Source organism: Ptychodera flava, chromosome 14, assembly GCF_041260155.1.
Source record: "Ptychodera flava strain L36383 chromosome 14, AS_Pfla_20210202, whole genome shotgun sequence".
NCBI classification, from domain to species: Eukaryota; Metazoa; Hemichordata; class Enteropneusta; family Ptychoderidae; genus Ptychodera; species Ptychodera flava.
Window position 1 is genome coordinate 36,129,174 of NC_091941.1, and position 18,306 is coordinate 36,147,479.

Sequence of the window (18,306 nt, forward strand, 5' to 3'; positions counted from 1 at the left end):
TTTATATAGTAATATCTAAAATTTGTCAATTTTTTTGCTTATATTTGCAGGATTGTTTACCTAATATTTAAATTTCTTCGCACGAGGTTGCAGCCATTTCCGGGTTTTCCTGTGCGCGCAAGACTGACTCAGACTCACGGAATGCATTACACACCATGTCGTGATGTAGATCTACTGCAGTTACTCTCGTGATAGTAGAAGGGAATTCAAGAATTGATGTAGCCAGACCATGGCTAATCAGTGCTTCATATGCGCCACACAGTTTAGTTTTCTGAAGAAAGAGGTGAGCGTTCGGAAACATGTCTGTGAATCTTCAATCAACATGCCCAACTCGCCAGACTCTGTAGATAGGGATTTTGTACGGTCATGTGTCGAGAAACTTTTCTGAACGTTCAAACACACATGTCATTTTTTCAATTTGTTAAAAAATAGTTGTCATTCGCCACATTTCGGCATTCATCCGTTATTTGGTATTGGAATTTCAATTTACATATCAAACTTTCGTTACGATTGACTTTAAAAGTAAAGGAAAACAGCTATGTATACTGTACAATGCATGATGCAGTTGTAGGTCACTAGGTCAGGTGTCGAAGATGTATCAGAACTTGTGTATTGACCTTTGTGAGTAAAATGAAGACATGATAAATACGAATCACCGAAGTTAGTGATTAGTAATTTTTGGATGATTTTGTTTTATGTATTCTTGTTCTACATTCTTGTTCTACTCACTTGAAGGGTGATGAAAAGTACAGCACAGCCACATGTGTACAGTCAGCATTGTTATTGTTTATAATTGAATTAAAGTCCGGACTAAAATTCATTTGTCATCAATAACAATTATTACGGTATTTACACATGCATATACAGAGTATTTGTCAAACAGAATTTTGTTATTCTAGCATGCGGTGGGGAGTAAAACAAGAAACTGCAGTCGACACACAAAGCATACTTGATAGCCCAAAAGGTACAGCTAAATGTCCATTTTGTACAAATATGTTACAAGTAATTGTGTCTAGTTTTCCTGACAAGTGAGGGAACTCATCTTGTTTCCATTTTTCCAAACCTCTCTTATATAGCTGTAATGTTTACCTTCATTTATAGTTTGGCTTTTAATTGTACAGAGAGCACTACTGTTTGTCAAGAAACTTATCACAGCCCAAAAGTCAATATTTAACAACACTTACATATACATATACATATTACAGATATAGCAAATTTTGTAATAGTTTACCTGTAAACTACCATGAGAAGCGTAATAATAACTTGGGTGAAATTCCAATATCATATTTGTTGTCCACATCTGGACTTTCAAACACCCTATTTGAATCAAGAACATTTGTATCAATTGTCAAACTCTTATATAAAAGCACGGATTTAGTAGTTTTGCATATTACTATTCATATAGACTCCAATGTATAGTGAGTCAACATTTTTGGGGAAATTCCAAAATCAAATTACATATAATGCAATTACAGTTATGTCAATTATCCAACGACGTCTATATATGCACTAGTACAGCAAGTTTTATATTGGAAAAAAATTATTCACAGTTTTGTCATAGACTACCATTAATAGTGAATCAACATTTTCGGTGAAGTCCAATATAAAATTTCTTATATACATGTGCACTTGAAACCACCTTATACTAATCTAGTACATTTATATTAATTATCAAATGTCTATAAATACACAGATATTGCTAGTTTTATATTGGAAAAAAATTGTTCATAGTTTTCTCATAGACTGCCGTGTATAGTGAATCAACATTATCGATGAAATCCAAAAATCAGTTTTTTTTATGCACATGCACTTTTTACCTGCCACTTCAAGCAGAGTATATTACAGCTTATGTCCCTAAGTTTAAATGCAGGGCTCGAAATTAGCAGTAGTCCCGCGTCCACAGACTACCAACTTTTCTCTGGGGCTACCAAAGTCCATGAAATGGTAGCCCACATGGACTACGAAATCTAGCCTTGGACCTGAATTTCAGTCATCACTTTGGGACGAGCTAAATGCAGTAAAACCCAAGCTGGACACAGAAATTTGTGACTTTGTGAAGTAAATTATGAAGACGACCGGACGTGCGATGGAACTTTGCAAGAAAGTTTCAATATCTGAACTGACGTAATTGAATGTACTTGAATGACAAGCACAGGAAATGATGGCCAATGAAAACTTATTTTTGTTGCATTTTGATCATAAAGTATCAATCACAATTGCATGGAAATAATTATCTTGTTCACATTGGCACCCAACTGAAATTTGGGCCGACGCAAAGTAATTGGTCTTTTGGGATTAAATTTGGTCCGTGTCCACACTTACCGGTACCAGAATTAGGGCCGACGTAACTTTACCTTCCTTTGTGACCTCTGACCTGTCAAAGTTCAAAATGGCGCATTTGAATATGGCACGCTGTTTCTACTGTTCATGATTTTCCTGTGTTTCTGCGCACAAGAAGGGCAATATGACTACCACTCACCCTTTTAATCATCGGAGAGATCTTCACTATTTTTGGATGAGCATATGGTATATATAAGACCGCGGTGGAGAAATAACCAGTGCGCGGCATTTTTGACATGCCTCTCTAGTCTATTACGTGCACTGTGGAATCGAATGACATGGTCTCGTTTGCGGAACAAAGGTTGGTGGGAAGTTCTGCGTACATGGGATGATATTAAAATGTAAAGACTGGATTGAAAACTTTCGATAGGTGTAAACTTTAGTTTCAAACGTCGTTTGTTTTGTGCGAATAGGGTGACTAGTTCAACTTCGATCCATGGCAGAGGCCTGGTCAACTGGGACCAGGGCCGACGCAACGTGTCCACACTGGCGATTTGCGTCGGACCAAATTTTGAGTCGGCCCTGAGTCGGCCCTGAACCCCCCCCTTCTCACCGGGACCAAACTGTGTCGGCCCAGGGCCGACTCAGCGTGTCCACATTGGTTTTTTACGTTGGCCTAGGCCGACGCAACTTCGTCAATCTGAACAGGCCATATGTCTGCTCCTGCAGAAAAGGCCATGGTCTATTTTTAGCCTGCTACAGTATGTCTCAGTGCTGAAAAGGTCGTATTGTTGTCATGACGACTGTCAAAAGTTGCATACAAATCTGAGAATGAACGGGTTGTAAGTAGGTCACCAAACTTTTGAGTATCACTATCGTCCATTATTTCCTTTAGTTTTAAAGGTTTGCAAGTATTCACATCAAACGACTAGAAAATTCACTTCATGGGTAGAATCTTGAAAAATAGCATTTTCTTGTCTGTTAACGAAAAAGATATCCCTGAACTAAAATATGCATGGGCTACCAGCCATTGTCAGTGGGCTACCAAGAAAATGGTAGCCCAAGTGGACTACCAGGGAAAAAAGTTAATTTTGAGCCCTGAAATGAATTATCAAACATATATCAATGTACAGATACAGATTTTTTTTTATGGGAAAAATATTAACAGTTTGCTGAATAAACTCCAGTGTATCAAGATTTGATATTTTTTGACGAAGCACTAGAAAGGCCACATTTTGTCTGTTAATAGTTGTGCAAAGAATGGTGACCTCCCCAAAAGGCATGCACGAAATATGCCCCTTCATAAATGCTTGCACAAAACATTTGCGGCGCACCTATAATTTCTGTCCCATCCCTTTGAGAGGGGGATATCAAAATTATAGCAAGTCAGAAAAGGGGATTTGAATGCATTGTTATTTTGTTAGGGGTATCTGAAAAAATCTGTGAACTGTTTTGGATTATCTCTCCCCTCCCCCACCCCCACCACCACCACCAAGGTGTTTATGAATACAGCCTAAGGAAAACGAATAATTGTTGGTGATTTTTTTGGTTGTGAAAGCAGATTTTGCATTAAAGAACTTTAATACATTTCCTTGTGCTTGGTTTGATAGTTTGCCTTAAAATAGGCAAACTGATTCTGTAATACTACATTTACAATGCTGAAGGTGTACTTTTTTCTATGGGATATAAAGTTTCTGGCAAGTTGACTCCAATTCAAGTCAATTCAACCACACATCCCTGGTCAGTTAAACCCCAAACTCCAGACAACCCAACCCTAAAATATGATACCTGAGTGCCTTGAACATTCTTAGAGAAGGGGGCCATCGGAACTGCACATGTGTGACTTTCTTGTTTACAAACAATGTATTTGATGCATGATATCCAGATGCATCACGTCAACATAGCTGCAACATTTAAATTTTACGATACTCATCATTAACAAACATGTTTTCACTTTCATCAATCGCCAATGTACCCTAGATACAGTGTTTACATCAGTCGTCGCGGTCTCTGGCAACCTTTGAGCAGAATTCTGATGACCTCTCTTTTTAAATATCAAAGTTATGTACAAATATTCTCAACCCACGAGTCAATGTTACACACATATGCAAATATATTCATGTTGCAGTGTCTTCATGTTCATTCTCTGTAACATTGTAAACTAATGAACCAGTAGACGTTACTTACAGGCCTACTTTTGGCTACACAGTGCAAACAGTTTTGCAGAACAGAAAGGTCAACAATACTACTGTAACTAGGAATGATTGTAATTGTATGGAAGGCAAAGACTCATAACTAAAAAATTTCATGTAAGACCATTTATCAAAAGAACTAAAATTACCTCAGATTCCAATAACTGTAAAATACTGAAGTAGACTCATTGAGTTGTCATGGGTTTTGGGTCAAGTTGACTTTGGGTTGAGTTGACTATGATGTAGGGGCCTTGAAGTATGTGCTCTCCATTACCTTACTGCCATCGCGATAATTGTTGGTACACCCAAGCCCCAATATACTTAGGGAAACCGCTGGGAATTACCTACATGGCAAAGAGATTAGCTGGCACCACTATCGCTATGTGCATGAAGTTTGGCAGATCATCTTTCAGTCTGTTTATCAAAACACCGTTGGGTGTCTCATAAAGTAGAGGCTGTTCATTTTGCATGACCGATAAATTACTGAAGTAAAGCATTGACTTTCTATGAAGTTATTAGTAAATTGCCTTTGCCTATATGTATCACCACGTCTGCAGTAAATTTCATTGATTTCCTGAAGTTTTCTTGACCGTTTTGCACGAATGCCCGAAACCAATTCGCCCGTTGTTTGTTTGTTCTACCGCATACCTATGCACCCTCCGTTGTCGATTTAGTCCAGCAGAGGGTAGAATCGAGACTGTATGATTTTATTGGAACAAAAATATTTCGATTGATTGACTAACACAGCCAAATTTTAAGCATTTTCTTCAACTTTAGAAAATAAGTCATCGCCTTTCCTTGACATTTCCGTTTCGTTTGAAAATGCTCTGTCCCCATAGTCGGTGTGAACGCTAAGGTTTGCCTCGGCCGTACTGACTGAGAGATGACTCCTTCTTTAGCTATACTTTCAGAGTTTCGAAAAGATGTCGCCAAGTATTCCTTTCAGTGCACACTGCAGGTCTGTCTACGTTTGCAGGAAAAGCTATCGTTGCCTTCCCAACAAATTGAATTCGGGCCAGTTGGAATGAGTTGGGTTCTGAGTCACGAGTGGTTTGAAAAGGTTACCCGTTTTGCATTTGGTAGATTAGAAGCGAAAGGAAGGTTATCAACAGCATCGATGAAATGCCTTTTTTCTCACCGTGTTTTCTCATTTCTCTGTATTTTTTCAGTGATGGCAATTTGAAAATAGTAATTTCGTGTCCGCTGATCGTGACGATTTGATAGCTCTCAGAATTCGAAGTACGAAACGTCACTGCCTCCGGGCCGGCCATGCCAGGCCGCGGGAGACAAGACAAGACATTTTCAAACTTTGGGTCATGCCAAGTTTACTTTCTCGATTGGATACGTTGAGGTCAAAATACAAATTTTGCCATCGATTAACGATTAAAAACTATGGCATTTCAGCATTCTTTGAAATTGATGATATGACTGTCCTTTTCCGTTTTACATTATTTGAGAAAACACTACTATGTGCCCACTTTAGTCTGATACCCCCTATGAATAATGATATTATCCGTATGACGCACCCAAATAAATGTGACTGAACAGTGAAGTATGTCTGCTTGTGTCATGTCAAGGCCGAGACTCGTACAGGGTGTACGAGACGACAGCGACTTTGCCTCTAAGCCGAGGTTGTCAGAAATATATCCGAGAAAAAGGTCTTCTTCAAAACCACGAAAGCCGTCGATGAAAACTGTAGAGGTTATGGCTGACAGTTGAAGAATGTTTGTACGTGACAAATTCCCGCCACGCCGCGGACCAGCAGCAACGACTATCCACACAGTAATTTCAACTTGATAATCAGCTCATACACGGAAACCGTCAGAAACCCAAACTTTGTCTGTATTACTTGTAGTTCTCACAGAATTTCGCTACGACATGTCGGATAACAGAACCTCGAAGCCTGGAAGTTTTACAAGTAGTAACTTTTTAGAAACTACATCGGTGCACGGCCGATAAATACGGGTTATTTACACAACTGTCTATTCTCACTGTCACTCTAAGAATACGCATCCACTTTAAAGCGGTCGGCAAATCGGTTTTCTTCGAAACGAGATTATAAATTTAGAGACTTTGAATTTCACTCAAGGAAGCCGTCCGTTTGATGGAAAATTGTCGAAGTACATGCTTGAGGTAAGATGACATATCGCGCGATGGGTGAAAACGTGATAAGGTTCATGTTGTACATCATATAGAAAAACTACGCACATTGTAAACCTCGACGTAAACCGATCACTTTATAAAAATAACAGTTAAAAATACGGATTTCACCTCAATGCCGGACGCAAATTACAGTTTTTGTGAGACAGTGGTAATGACGGCATTTATGATGACAACGCCTGTACAACGAAACAAAGTCAAAACGATAGCATTATACCTTCATGACAGTACCTACCGTTTTCTCTCCTGCACCTTTTCTTCAGGGAAAGTCTGTCGAATTTGGTTGCTTCAACATGTTCCCTAGGCAATGGAATTTACCACAGCAAAAGCAATGTAACTTTACTTGTACAAGTTAATCCTTTATTGTACCATCGTTCACGCTAAATGAACGGCCTCTGCTATAGTGTTTTGTCTAGGGGACACCGCATACGCCACCCTGCAGTGTTTTCGATAAACAAACTGCAAGATGATCTGATGCACTAGTAGTAGCAATACTGTTGGCTAATTAATTTGCGATATAGGGATATTCCCTGCGGTTTCCCTATTGGGGTTTGGGTGTACCAACAATTATCGCGATGACCTTAATGACTTCAAGATTGTTAGTCGATCAATACAAACTGTTTTATGTGCCCGCTTATCATCTTCAGTTCTGCCATCAATATTATGGTAATATGTTGTATTAGGGCATTTTCAATTTTGAATGGACATGTGTTTGTGAGAGAGGTGCTTGTAGTGTAGAGCTTATGCATGCTGCACAGTCTCTTTTGAATGGCAAGCACATTCTCACTCTCAGATCAGTATTTTTGTTTGTGCAGATATTTTATACTTTACACTATAAATTAGTATACTGATATTACGTTTAGTTCAGGTGTGTGTCTACGGTACAATGCAACCTAAAGTAAGACAAAAATTGTTAGTACACATTGAAACAATGAAATTGTGACATAGTTTCTACAGATAAAGACAACCATATTCATATCTGTCTTTGTTTCAGTATGGCTGTGCAAACTGTGGTCACTCAGTGTGCAAAAAGTGTCGTTCCAAGCAGGCAGTGGTTCCAAAGCTTGGTACAGCTCCACAGAATGTGTGTACGAAGTGCTATGATCAGCTGACAAATCCAAAAAGTTCAAAACAGAATGTAGAGAATGCTGCAAAATATTCACCGCCTGCCAATTTCAAGAAGTAAGATTGATTTTTTAGCTGTAAATGTGACATTAAAAGAACCTTTTCAGATTTACAGAGTGGGTTTTTTGAGTGAATCTGTTGTAATATGTGATTGTAATGTGTGAAAAGTAAATTCTGTTGCTCCCAAATTTCATGGCAGCTCTACTGTTTTCAATGGCCACACTTGCTCACTGTATGACGAAATGTGGAAACAGGGCTAGAAGAAATGCCACATGTATGAAATGAAGGAATTTTCACAGTCTTGAGCTCATGCTGTATGTACAACAGTATTGAGGAAGCTATTAGATTCAGTCCCAGCCCACTTCTGTAAACACTTTAACTGACTATTGTATGTCAGTCTACTTCTGCTCACCATTCATAATATTGCCTTTGTTTCATCCTGCACTAAATAGTGCTCTGAGCTTTTATCAGCAAAGTGATAAACTTAAAATGTACATATAAGCACTACATCACTTACACATATTAATCCTCTTTTAATCCTCTTTCTGCCAGGCTCTATAGACAAACCATGGAGAAAGGGGATTAAGTGCTAAACCTTTTGATAAAGCACGGGTAGCCGTGGATATAGGGAGGGAGGAAAGGTCGATGTTTGGTCTAAAAGCAGTTTTTTCACAATTATAACAGCAGTTTTTCCTCTAAGTGTTCCTTCAAAATAAATTTTTTTCTTCACTTCAGGCAAATCAGTTTTTTTCTCGCAAAGAGACAATTAATTTAAACAAACACAGCCACAATACAATGGAGCTTCATTACGTGTAATATGTCTTTAACACATACGTACACAATTAATATGTATATGTATATTGTAGGGTAAGGAAGTCGCAGACATTGACAGTGTCTTCATGTGCTGATTGTACGTTAATGTACCAACAGTGATTGAAATATTGGTAGCAGTGATTTGTGAAGCATCTACATCATCTACAGAAAGCGTTTTCTGTACAAATTGAATGAAAACTCTTCCTGTCCAAATACGGTCAGAGAGACCATTGTTGAAATGATAAGAGTGCCATTTTTGCTGAGTAACATTGATGAAAATCTATTGAGAACTTCACTGTTGTTATCATGTATTATGCATGTACAGGAGACTTGAAAAGCAGGCAGCTCTGGAAGCCAGTGGAAATGCTGTCAGCCAGAGAGATGCCCATGTTCCAAAGAGTAGGCCCAAAAAGTGTAAAGGGCTTTCACCAAAGGATAAAGAGATTGCGCAGAGGTTGGAAAAATTAAAAGAAGAAAGAATTAAAGAAAGAGGCAAGATAATATTTTTCTTTATTTTCACCATTATCGGTGTAATAAGAATGTTCTATATGTTTTCAAATGTACCAAGGACTGGTATTAAGATCCAGTTCCTAAAATTACATGAAGACTTCTGATAGTAATACAGTCAATTTCATCACAGCCGTAGCTTTGATAGTAAATTTAGATGTCATTACTTCCACAATGAATAGTAATCCAAGTTCATATGATGTGTCTGCATCTCAATGTATCTACAGTATTCTTTTCAAGGTTTGTGTAATGTTTATGCTATACAATGGTGCTAACTCTAAAATGCCTTATACTACAGTGACAAAGCTCATCCAGGAAGATTGCTTTCTTGTCTTGAAGTGTTTTGGCTCATTTCATTACCAATTATTTTGTCCAGCCAGCAAATTTCAACATTTCTGTTGTGAAGAGTTTGTTTGCAATCTTTATCTTAGTCATAAAGAGATAATAACTGAATCTAGTGGCAGTTTTAGATTTAAATGTCATTTTCCTGAAAGTTCTGGCTCAGTGCATCAAATTTCATTTCATTTCTTTTGATCACATTTTGCACTGTTTACACTATTTGAATGACATTGTGACATTCTGGCGTTCTCAACAGGACCTATACCAAGTGTTGAGGAAATGGAAGAGAGGTTAGCAAAGCTGAAAGATTTGGATCCCGAGGTTATGAAACAACCAACTAAGCCAGTAAGTGAAATACAAGAAGTGATGTGCAGCTTGCATCACTTGCAGCTACTATCTATGCCTGTAAAAAGTTGTATTCAATGACTTACAACTCAGGTCATTACATGTTTAGTCTGAGTCCTCAGTTGCAGAAGCTCAAGGAAAACATCAATACATTTGCATCAAAATTTCTATTAATCAAGGAACCATTTGTCTTTGTAAATGCCTGTACATGTCTATCTTCTCAGCAACAATTTAGTTCATGATTTCTTGAATTTGGTCAGTCGTTGCCTAACATATGTGCAGTATACAATTTGTGCACTATATTGACTGTGCTTTTCAATCTTAACCTTGTCTTTGAGAATATGCCACGGCCACCAAGGCTGTATTTTAAGTAGCTCCAATACATTTGGAAACAGTATTTAATTAAATTAGGCATAGGCAAGGTATTTATGTGTTTCATCATAAAATTTACATGGAAAATGGCTGCAAGAGTGCAAGATAATCCCTTGTGGGCTCCCATTGATCCAAAGTTATAACGTAGTGAAGACACTGCATTGCTCAAAACTGGTAAAAACCTTAATAATGAGAAGTAAGTTTCACAGAGTAATCAATGAGGCATTTTGAATAAATCATGAGAAGAACTTCAAAGAGTAACAAGCCCCAATTTTCAACCGTATTATTTTTGTTATGTTCAGTGAGTGCCTATGAAATCCATGTGCATTCTAATTGACAACACAGTATTACTAAGTTTTTATGTGTATTCCATGACACAATTTTGAATTACATTGTACAGTGTGTGTGTAGTGATTTACTGATCATTCACATTTTTTTGTAGGTTTACCAGCCACCAGTCCAAAAATCCTTTGCTGACCAGTATGAGGAACTGTTCTCTGAGATTGCTGAGGAAGTCGCCTTAGATGCTAAGATACATGGCAACCAGCAGGAAGGTATGGATTTGATGGAGGGAGTCTTTGAAAAAAGTGATTCCAATACATGTATCTCTCATTGAATCTTTATCTCCCTTGTAAGGTTTACCCCTTTGATTGCCAAATAATGGTAATCCCAATGTTTTCAATCGGAATGAAGGACCTATATATAGGCAATATGGGGTGAAATAGGTCAACCAGCTGGAATACCAGAAGTGTGTCATACCGTTAAGCAGTGACATCATAATTGGAAAAGCACATGATGAATGTATACCGGTATTAGGAAGACTCACAGTGACTAGCAGTTGGAAGGTCTGTGATTTGTTTTTGGATAAGAACAGCATAAAGTTTGATTTTGTCACAACAGACAATCTTACACCATGGAGTAAGGAAACGACGTCAGGTTAAAATACAGATACAGTTAGTGTGACATTTGAAGTACATTTTAACTTTATTGCGAACTAGACATTTAACCATGATGTAATCACGTCTGCTAATAATGTTGTGTGTTCACCTGCTTTGATCATCTCCCAAAGGGGAGGGGGAATCTTAAACTGTTCTCTCCACTCTCCTGTATACAGATCCACAATTGAAAATATTGTGTTGTAGCCAAACCATGGTTGGGGGTACTGAAAGGGTTAAGCCCACAGTTAAAAGTAGCCATCATACAAGTGAAGGTACAGGTCGAGACTAAAGGATACTGCTGACAACTAAAAACACAAGATGAATTGAGATGTAAATGATCTATTCTCCAGGTACCCTAAACTACAGTTCTAAATTATAACAGGTCATGCAGAAGCTTAAGTGATACACATTACTTGATAAATATCTAAACAAAATTTTGGAGAAACTATTTAGACTGAGACAAACATTTTTAACAGTACCAGCTTGCTCTAAAATTAAGAAACTGAACTATAGATGTGAAGTACTGTTGTTCAATGAAGTCAGCCAACGCAACTTCCAAGTGATTTTACCATCCCTACATAGGAATGGGCTAGTAGCCTGTTTCAATGTTGCAATGTGGATACTTAAGTATGTTTGTGAACTGCACACAGAATATCGATCCTCTGTATAACTGTATAACTGACAAAATAAATGTTTGCAACAGCCTCACAAATCGTGAGTTCTGATTGTCTTTCAGAAATTGAGGATTCCCTTCAAAAGGATGAACTGCATAACACAGTAATCAATTCCAAATCTGCATCAGGTGAAGAGGTCCCAGTCAGTCAAGCAGCACAGGTAGCTGGATCGGGAGAGGACGGGAAAAAGGTCACGGAGGAAGATATCAGGAAACTCATAGAGGAAGCCAAGCAAGAGATAAAGACAGAGGAAGGGCAGAAGGCCATTGAACAGGAAGTGGAGGAAAGACTTGCCAGGCTGAGACGAAATAGTCAGAGTGATATAAAACAAGATACAGAGACAGGACCAGGTGATTATCACTCAATGTATCAATCACTCTGCTCTCTCATGGACATACCTGTACAAGGCCTTTTTCGATATGGCTGATGGCAAAGCATTTATACTGATTGACAGTGTTATCAAATGTCGTGATATCTATCATGAAGTAGATATTTTGCTATTGTCAAACAGTTTATTTTGAAATATCAAATATTTAGATTGAAACTTTACTGTTCACACTTATGACTTTCTGGAATGATTCATAATGGGGTTTCACTTGTGCCGTAGCTAAACAATTTAGAGATTCTGGTATCTAGTTATGTTGATAAATAAATTTAGTCCCATATCAAATTTAAGCTGTTCACCCCCAGTTCCCTGCAAATGTTCTCAATCGCCATTTATAATAATGGCTTTAGGCCAAACCATGGGTTGAAAGGGTATATTCACAAGATTACTTCGTGGCATATTTTGGTACCTCAGGTGAAACAGTTGGAGCATCTGCTGCCTCTAATGTTGAGGATGGTCAAATCAGTGAAGAAGAAGCTGCAAACAGGAGACTTATAAGATCTGTAAGTCACACCTTTTGAAGTTGTAGTTTATCGACTTATCAATGAAGACAAAAATACAATTGTTTGTACCAATTATGAGAGTGCGGAAATTTGCTGTGATCTGCAATGATGTTATGAGTAGTTATAATTATGTACAGCACAGTTTTGAAACGTGCCATTTCAGTAAATCTGACAAAGAAATCAAAATCCCAAATTTCGCCAATTTTATTCAATACTTGGGTAAACTGCCTTGTATATGGTGTTTCTTCAATTTCCTAACAACATTTTCAATTTGATCTGCTCGAGATACCCATGGTATACCTTGGTATGTCTCATTTAACAATTACAGCTGATTGTGTTGTTAAACAGAATGCTGCATGTAAAACCATTTTGTATGTTGCATTGTAGAGTCTCTTGTGCCCTTAAAATGAGATTTTTCAAGCTGTGCTATTTGAACCACTTTGCTGCGAGGACATGCTGTTGACTTTTACTTAATTAACATTCAGTGGGTCAATTTTAACGTTTATGTGGTCAATGTAATTTGGACCTTACCCTTACCTGATGTGATTTCTGCTCCCAACCCCAAATGACAATGTCATTTAGAGGTTCCACCCCTCTCCTCCCTCTTGTTTTGGAACACTTCAATGAACACCGGGCTTTGTATACATATCAGTGACCAGGTCAGGTGTTGCATTTACTCATTCTTTGAAAATGGGGTGACTCATCAATATTACTTGTAAAATGAATAAAAGAATGCAACAGTGCCATCTTATGGTGAGATATCATACCCTCCATTTTGAAAGTCATCCAGTTCATTGTTTGCCTTGTCTTTGATTTGTTATTGGTTCATTCTACCCTTTTGTCACTGGCTTCAGATATTGGCAGAGGATGCACTTGATGAAAGGGTGAAATCACAAGGTTATGGTGACCTTCTGGAAAGGGCAGTCAGACGTGCTAGTTCCATACAAGAGGTATGCAAAATCAAATCTGTAACCCTTCAGCATTTTAGCAGATGTCTACCACAGCCATACATGAAAACTATCAGCAAATTGATCTCAGAGTGTGTTTTTTGTATTTGTAATGGAGGCATTGTAATATTTTATGAAAAATAGTGTCTCACTAAGTTGCAAGTAATATAGTGTGTGACCAAAATGTATTTTCAACTTTTAACATGAAGCATAGGGAGGTCTTCACATAATTGGTATGGGCAATGAAGATTCGTGTGTTTTAATATTCTGAAAGATCTCAATGATATCTTTGACAGCAATATCCTGTGGATCCTGATGAGTTACCATGGTGCTCCATTTGCAATAATGATGCAGTTTTGAGATGCTACGGATGTGAAAGAGATCTCTTCTGTAAAAGATGTTATAGGTAAGGGAGAGCCTCTCTAGCTTTCTTGCTATACCGATGTCCACATTTTTCTCAGGATATGGTAAAGTATGAGTTTTAAAAGAAAGGACCCAACACCTTAACTTCACAAAACATTGCAAATTTTATCTTTTGATATTGTCAACTTTGATCAAAAGATTTGTGTTATCCGGTGCTACCTGCCTGTTCATATCACCATCTATGACAAATACTTTATGTTCTTATCTTTAACCTGTCACCACAAAATACATGTATTTGTAAAACCCCATTTGTTTTCTATGGCAAAGTAGGACATGAAGAGAGGGGAATTGGGATGATCCAGTGCAGGTTTCTGTACAGATAATGTGCATTTTACAAGTAATAGTAAAATTGTCCATTTTGAACTAGCCAAACATGAACCTGACAAGTTGTCATTTAAAAACAACAGTGTAATGTCACAAATTTTTTTGGCAGTTGTGTTGCATAATAATGAGCGGGAAAAAATGCAACAATGTCAGACAGTCAAGAAGAGGAATGATTTCCTACTCTGAAATATCTAGTTTTGTTTTCAGTTTCGGCCATGACAAGTATGATCAGCATGAGACAAGACCATATCCACCAGCTGAGACACAAACATGTGACTCGTGATCCCAGGGTCGTGATAAAGTTCTCTGCCCACCACAAAAGAAGTGAAATATGAGTCAGTTTTGTGAAGAAAATCAAGATGTGCTGCAGTGTTTTGTATGTCAGTCAGTCCTTGTACTGTAATCTATTGATAATGCTCTTTGTACTTTGGAAAAGGGAAGACCTTTTGACCATATGATGCATAAATTTTTGCAAATTCAGCCAAACAATTCTTGAAGTTAAGTCATAGAAGAATTTTTTATTCTAGGACGGAAATTTGGGTGTGAGAGTGAAAGAGGCAATCATCAGACATTGACTGTTGATGAGATATTGTGATGGTCGGGGCACTCTTCAAGCAACTCTAACAATCTGCTAATGCAAGAAAGCTCTCATTGAAGCATGACAATTTTACATGGTACAGAGAAATTGCCAGCAGTTCATCAATAGACTCTAAGAATTAACAAATTTCATCAGTCTAACCATTGTGTACCTTGCTTCCCATATACTCCGTAGGAGAGTGTCAGTCAGCATGATAACAAACCTTATAGCATTCCAGCTGAACCTGGATACAGTCATTCTATGTCAGGCTTGGAGGATTGTGTTTGGTAGACTCTTGCTGTTTTTTGATTTCACTTTCTCAAGGCATGATTGCAAGGTCAAATATTGACCATTTGCATTCAAATAAGATCTTTAAAATAAGATATGTAAAAAAGTTACAAAAAGAGAATGCCACTTTAATGGTAATCTGTGAGTATTATTCATTGTAAATCAGTGATCTCTCAAATGTTCATAACACAATAACCAAAGTTGATAAAATATTTGTTCTGTGTATAATTTCTATTGTAGGTAATTGTAGAGTGTATTATAATGTTGAAACTGTTCATGTTAAATAAGAAATGTAAAAGCTATAGACTACTATCTTTGCCATGACATTCATAGTGCCATGTGAAAGTGCAATAGTGTGTTTTTCTTGATCTAAGGCCATATTCCATAGGCGATTCGTGGCGGCCTTCTGTTTTCCATTGAACCCAAAGGTTTAAGTTTGTAAAGTTAGCTTAAGTAGAGAAATCAGATTAAGGATACACATCTCCCAGGCCATCAAAGATTTCTTCATGCTGGACCTTTGTCCATTTTTCACCATCATTTTCACTGAGAGAGATGAGTAATTTTCTAAGTTTGCCAAAAGAAAAGACTGGAATGTATTGAAAGGCAATTCATTATTAGATAGGTCAAACTAACGTCTGTTGGATCATAGGTTTGAAAATCATGGTTTTTCAGGAGCCTGAACTCCATGTGCTAATAATGCTATCACGATAACCTTCTCTTGTTATACAGTTGTGGTTCCTGCAACCATTAGGTGTTGTCATGGTAATTTATGGATAAAAGATTCTCAGCTAGTGGGTCCTAGTGTGCAATCAAATTGCCATTTGGACTTTTTCTTTATTTTTGTATTGTATTTCTTTGGAAGACATTTTTATCTTGAAGATTTTGTAAGGCAATCTTTTACTTCAGACACGGTGAATTATTAGAACATTAGTTTCTTGCATTTTTCTATCTGTAAATGCTAGGGAATTCACATCCCTGACAGGGCTTAAAAAGTTACACAAATTGTTTAATTCTGCTAAACTGAAAGATTTGTTTGATGAAATATAATTTATGTTGTAAATAATTAAAAGTAAGACAGACTTTAATTTTTTTTTGACAGCAATGAATGAAAAAAAATTTACAAAATATGCTTTCAGAAACATTTGTTCTTCTTCAAGCATTTTACATCATGAATCATGAGAGGGTACTGTGTGCAAATCATTTTGTGCTTCAGCTAAACTTTGTCCTCTTGCTCATAAATGCAATCTGCTGTTTGTTGCCAACTTTGAAATGGCTATAGAAATGTCAACTAAATGAAGATACAAGGTTAAATGGGAACTGGACATTTGACTGTGAAGTGTCCATCAAAGTTTGTGATTGTAATTCATGTATCATCTTCAGAGGAACACATTACAAAGAACAAAGAACTATTAAACCTTGACCTGACTCTGAAAATTTCACAAGAAATATGCTTGGTTTCTTTATTTAATCAGAAACACCGGCATCATGCCAACTGTGGATTTTGATGACACAGTCATCCAGTTAGTGCTAATCTAGCTGTAGAGGGCACTATATGTTTGTGTTGGTAGAGGAGCAGCTGTGAAAATGGTCAAACTGACAAAGATCAAGTAATTGGGTTTTATGGAAAGTATGAAACTTGTTTATATAGTCACTTTAATTCCAAAAGAATTGTAGGTAACATGGTCAATGAACACCAGTATTTTAGGAAGATATTCCACTGAGAACTATTGTCAGGAAGCACGTCTTAAAACTTTTGAAGTTGAGTAATGACAATGGCATATTTGGAGCTACAATGAAACCCATGGACAGACTTTATGGTAATGTTGACAGATTTGATATGTGTCTTTTTGAAATAAAACTCTGGAATGATATGACAGAGATACAATAAAACTCTAAATGATATGACAGAGATACAATAAAAAATAATGATGGCAGGAATTAATGAAAACACTGTAACACTGAATTATAGAATCACTTGCTACATGAGATACAGAATTTGGAAGACAAGAAATTCACTCTTCCTTGATGTGATTAAGGCCAGCCCTCAATTTTGCATATTATGAGATGAAATGTCATTTATGTTCACAGTACTTTATCTAGGCTTTCTGCATTTTGGCAAACCATGCCTCAAATATCAATGAATAAAGATAGAAGGGGGATTACACACGCAATGGAACAATACCAAACCCTACAACCTCCTGCAATGGAAGACATTGATTTCAAAATCCCCCTGCGGTTTTTGAGGAGTTACAGTCCCCCACTCTCACTGTGGCACTGTGGATAATAGACTTCTTCAGCGCTGAATACCGGTACATGGAACTTTGCCTGTAAGATGGAAAACATAGTTGATGATTTTGCAGCTGAAGTTTCAAGCAAGGTAAGATTTGAAGAAGGTCAGGCTTCACCTGGTGCTCTGTTCAATTGCAGTTATAGTATTTATTCTTTATCAGGTCATGTTCATTTTTCTTAGTTATTCAATATTCTTGAATATAAATTGATTTACCTTGTTATGTTCACCTATGTTCCCATGACTTCTTATACTGCTGGTACTCATGTATGCCTCTGAGGTTTTGTTTCATGAAAAAACTTCAATTACAATGTAAAAAAGAATGGACCAATTTTACAGTGTGTACCAAGATCTATCCTGCACACACACTGGTTTCAGGATGGTGGCCCCAGCAGCATTTTGGCTGTACAGAAGCTTTAGATGAATGAGAGCTGTTTGCAAATTGAATTGAACAACACTCAATGTATTGTGTAGAATGTACCATTGGCTTGTAGTACTAGTAATTATCAGCATAAGGTTATGCAATATTTCACAGTCACTCAAAAGTGTCATCAAATTACCTTGTAGGGAACCAATGCCACTGGAATTCAGAGTCTGCATGTGTGACTGTTTTACTGATCCACAAAATACAGTGAGGCTGCAAATTTTTGTGACATATTTTGCTCTATAGATTCTTTCCCTTATTTTCGACAGATATTACCTCACAACATAAACCTTGCTTTGCCTACAACAGTAATTTTGTTCCTCTAAGTTACAAAGTTGTCATTAAGAATTCCTGTTTACATTGGTAATTTTTGGAGTAGAATATGCTTCAATTTAAAGTCGTG

The 18,306-nt window shown here is 37.3% G+C and overlaps 1 protein-coding gene across 1 annotated transcript; it reads left to right on the forward strand.

Moving 5' to 3' along the window:
- Positions 1-50: 50 nt before the first annotated feature.
- Positions 51-16,638, forward strand: LOC139150312 (abscission/NoCut checkpoint regulator-like). Its single transcript, XM_070722605.1, has 10 exons — positions 51-283; positions 7,627-7,814; positions 8,896-9,062; positions 9,673-9,761; positions 10,576-10,687; positions 11,808-12,095; positions 12,545-12,633; positions 13,488-13,583; positions 13,877-13,986; positions 14,535-16,638. The coding sequence occupies exons 1-10, from the start codon at positions 230-232 to the stop codon at positions 14,608-14,610; spliced, it is 1,269 nt and encodes a 422-aa protein (XP_070578706.1). The 5' UTR covers positions 51-229; the 3' UTR covers positions 14,611-16,638.
- The last annotated feature ends 1,668 nt before the right edge of the window (positions 16,639-18,306 follow it).

Bases quoted from the DNA above. Each gene is read 5' to 3' on its own strand.
- LOC139150312 (XM_070722605.1), top strand. From the start codon at position 230: ATGGCTAATCAGTGCTTCATATGCGCCACACAGTTTAGTTTTCTGAAG. The intron at 7,815-8,895 runs GTAAGATTGATT...ATGCATGTACAG, and splicing joins CCGCCTGCCAATTTCAAGAA to GAGACTTGAAAAGCAGGCAG. The intron at 13,987-14,534 runs GTAAGGGAGAGC...TTTTGTTTTCAG, and splicing joins TTCTGTAAAAGATGTTATAG to TTTCGGCCATGACAAGTATG.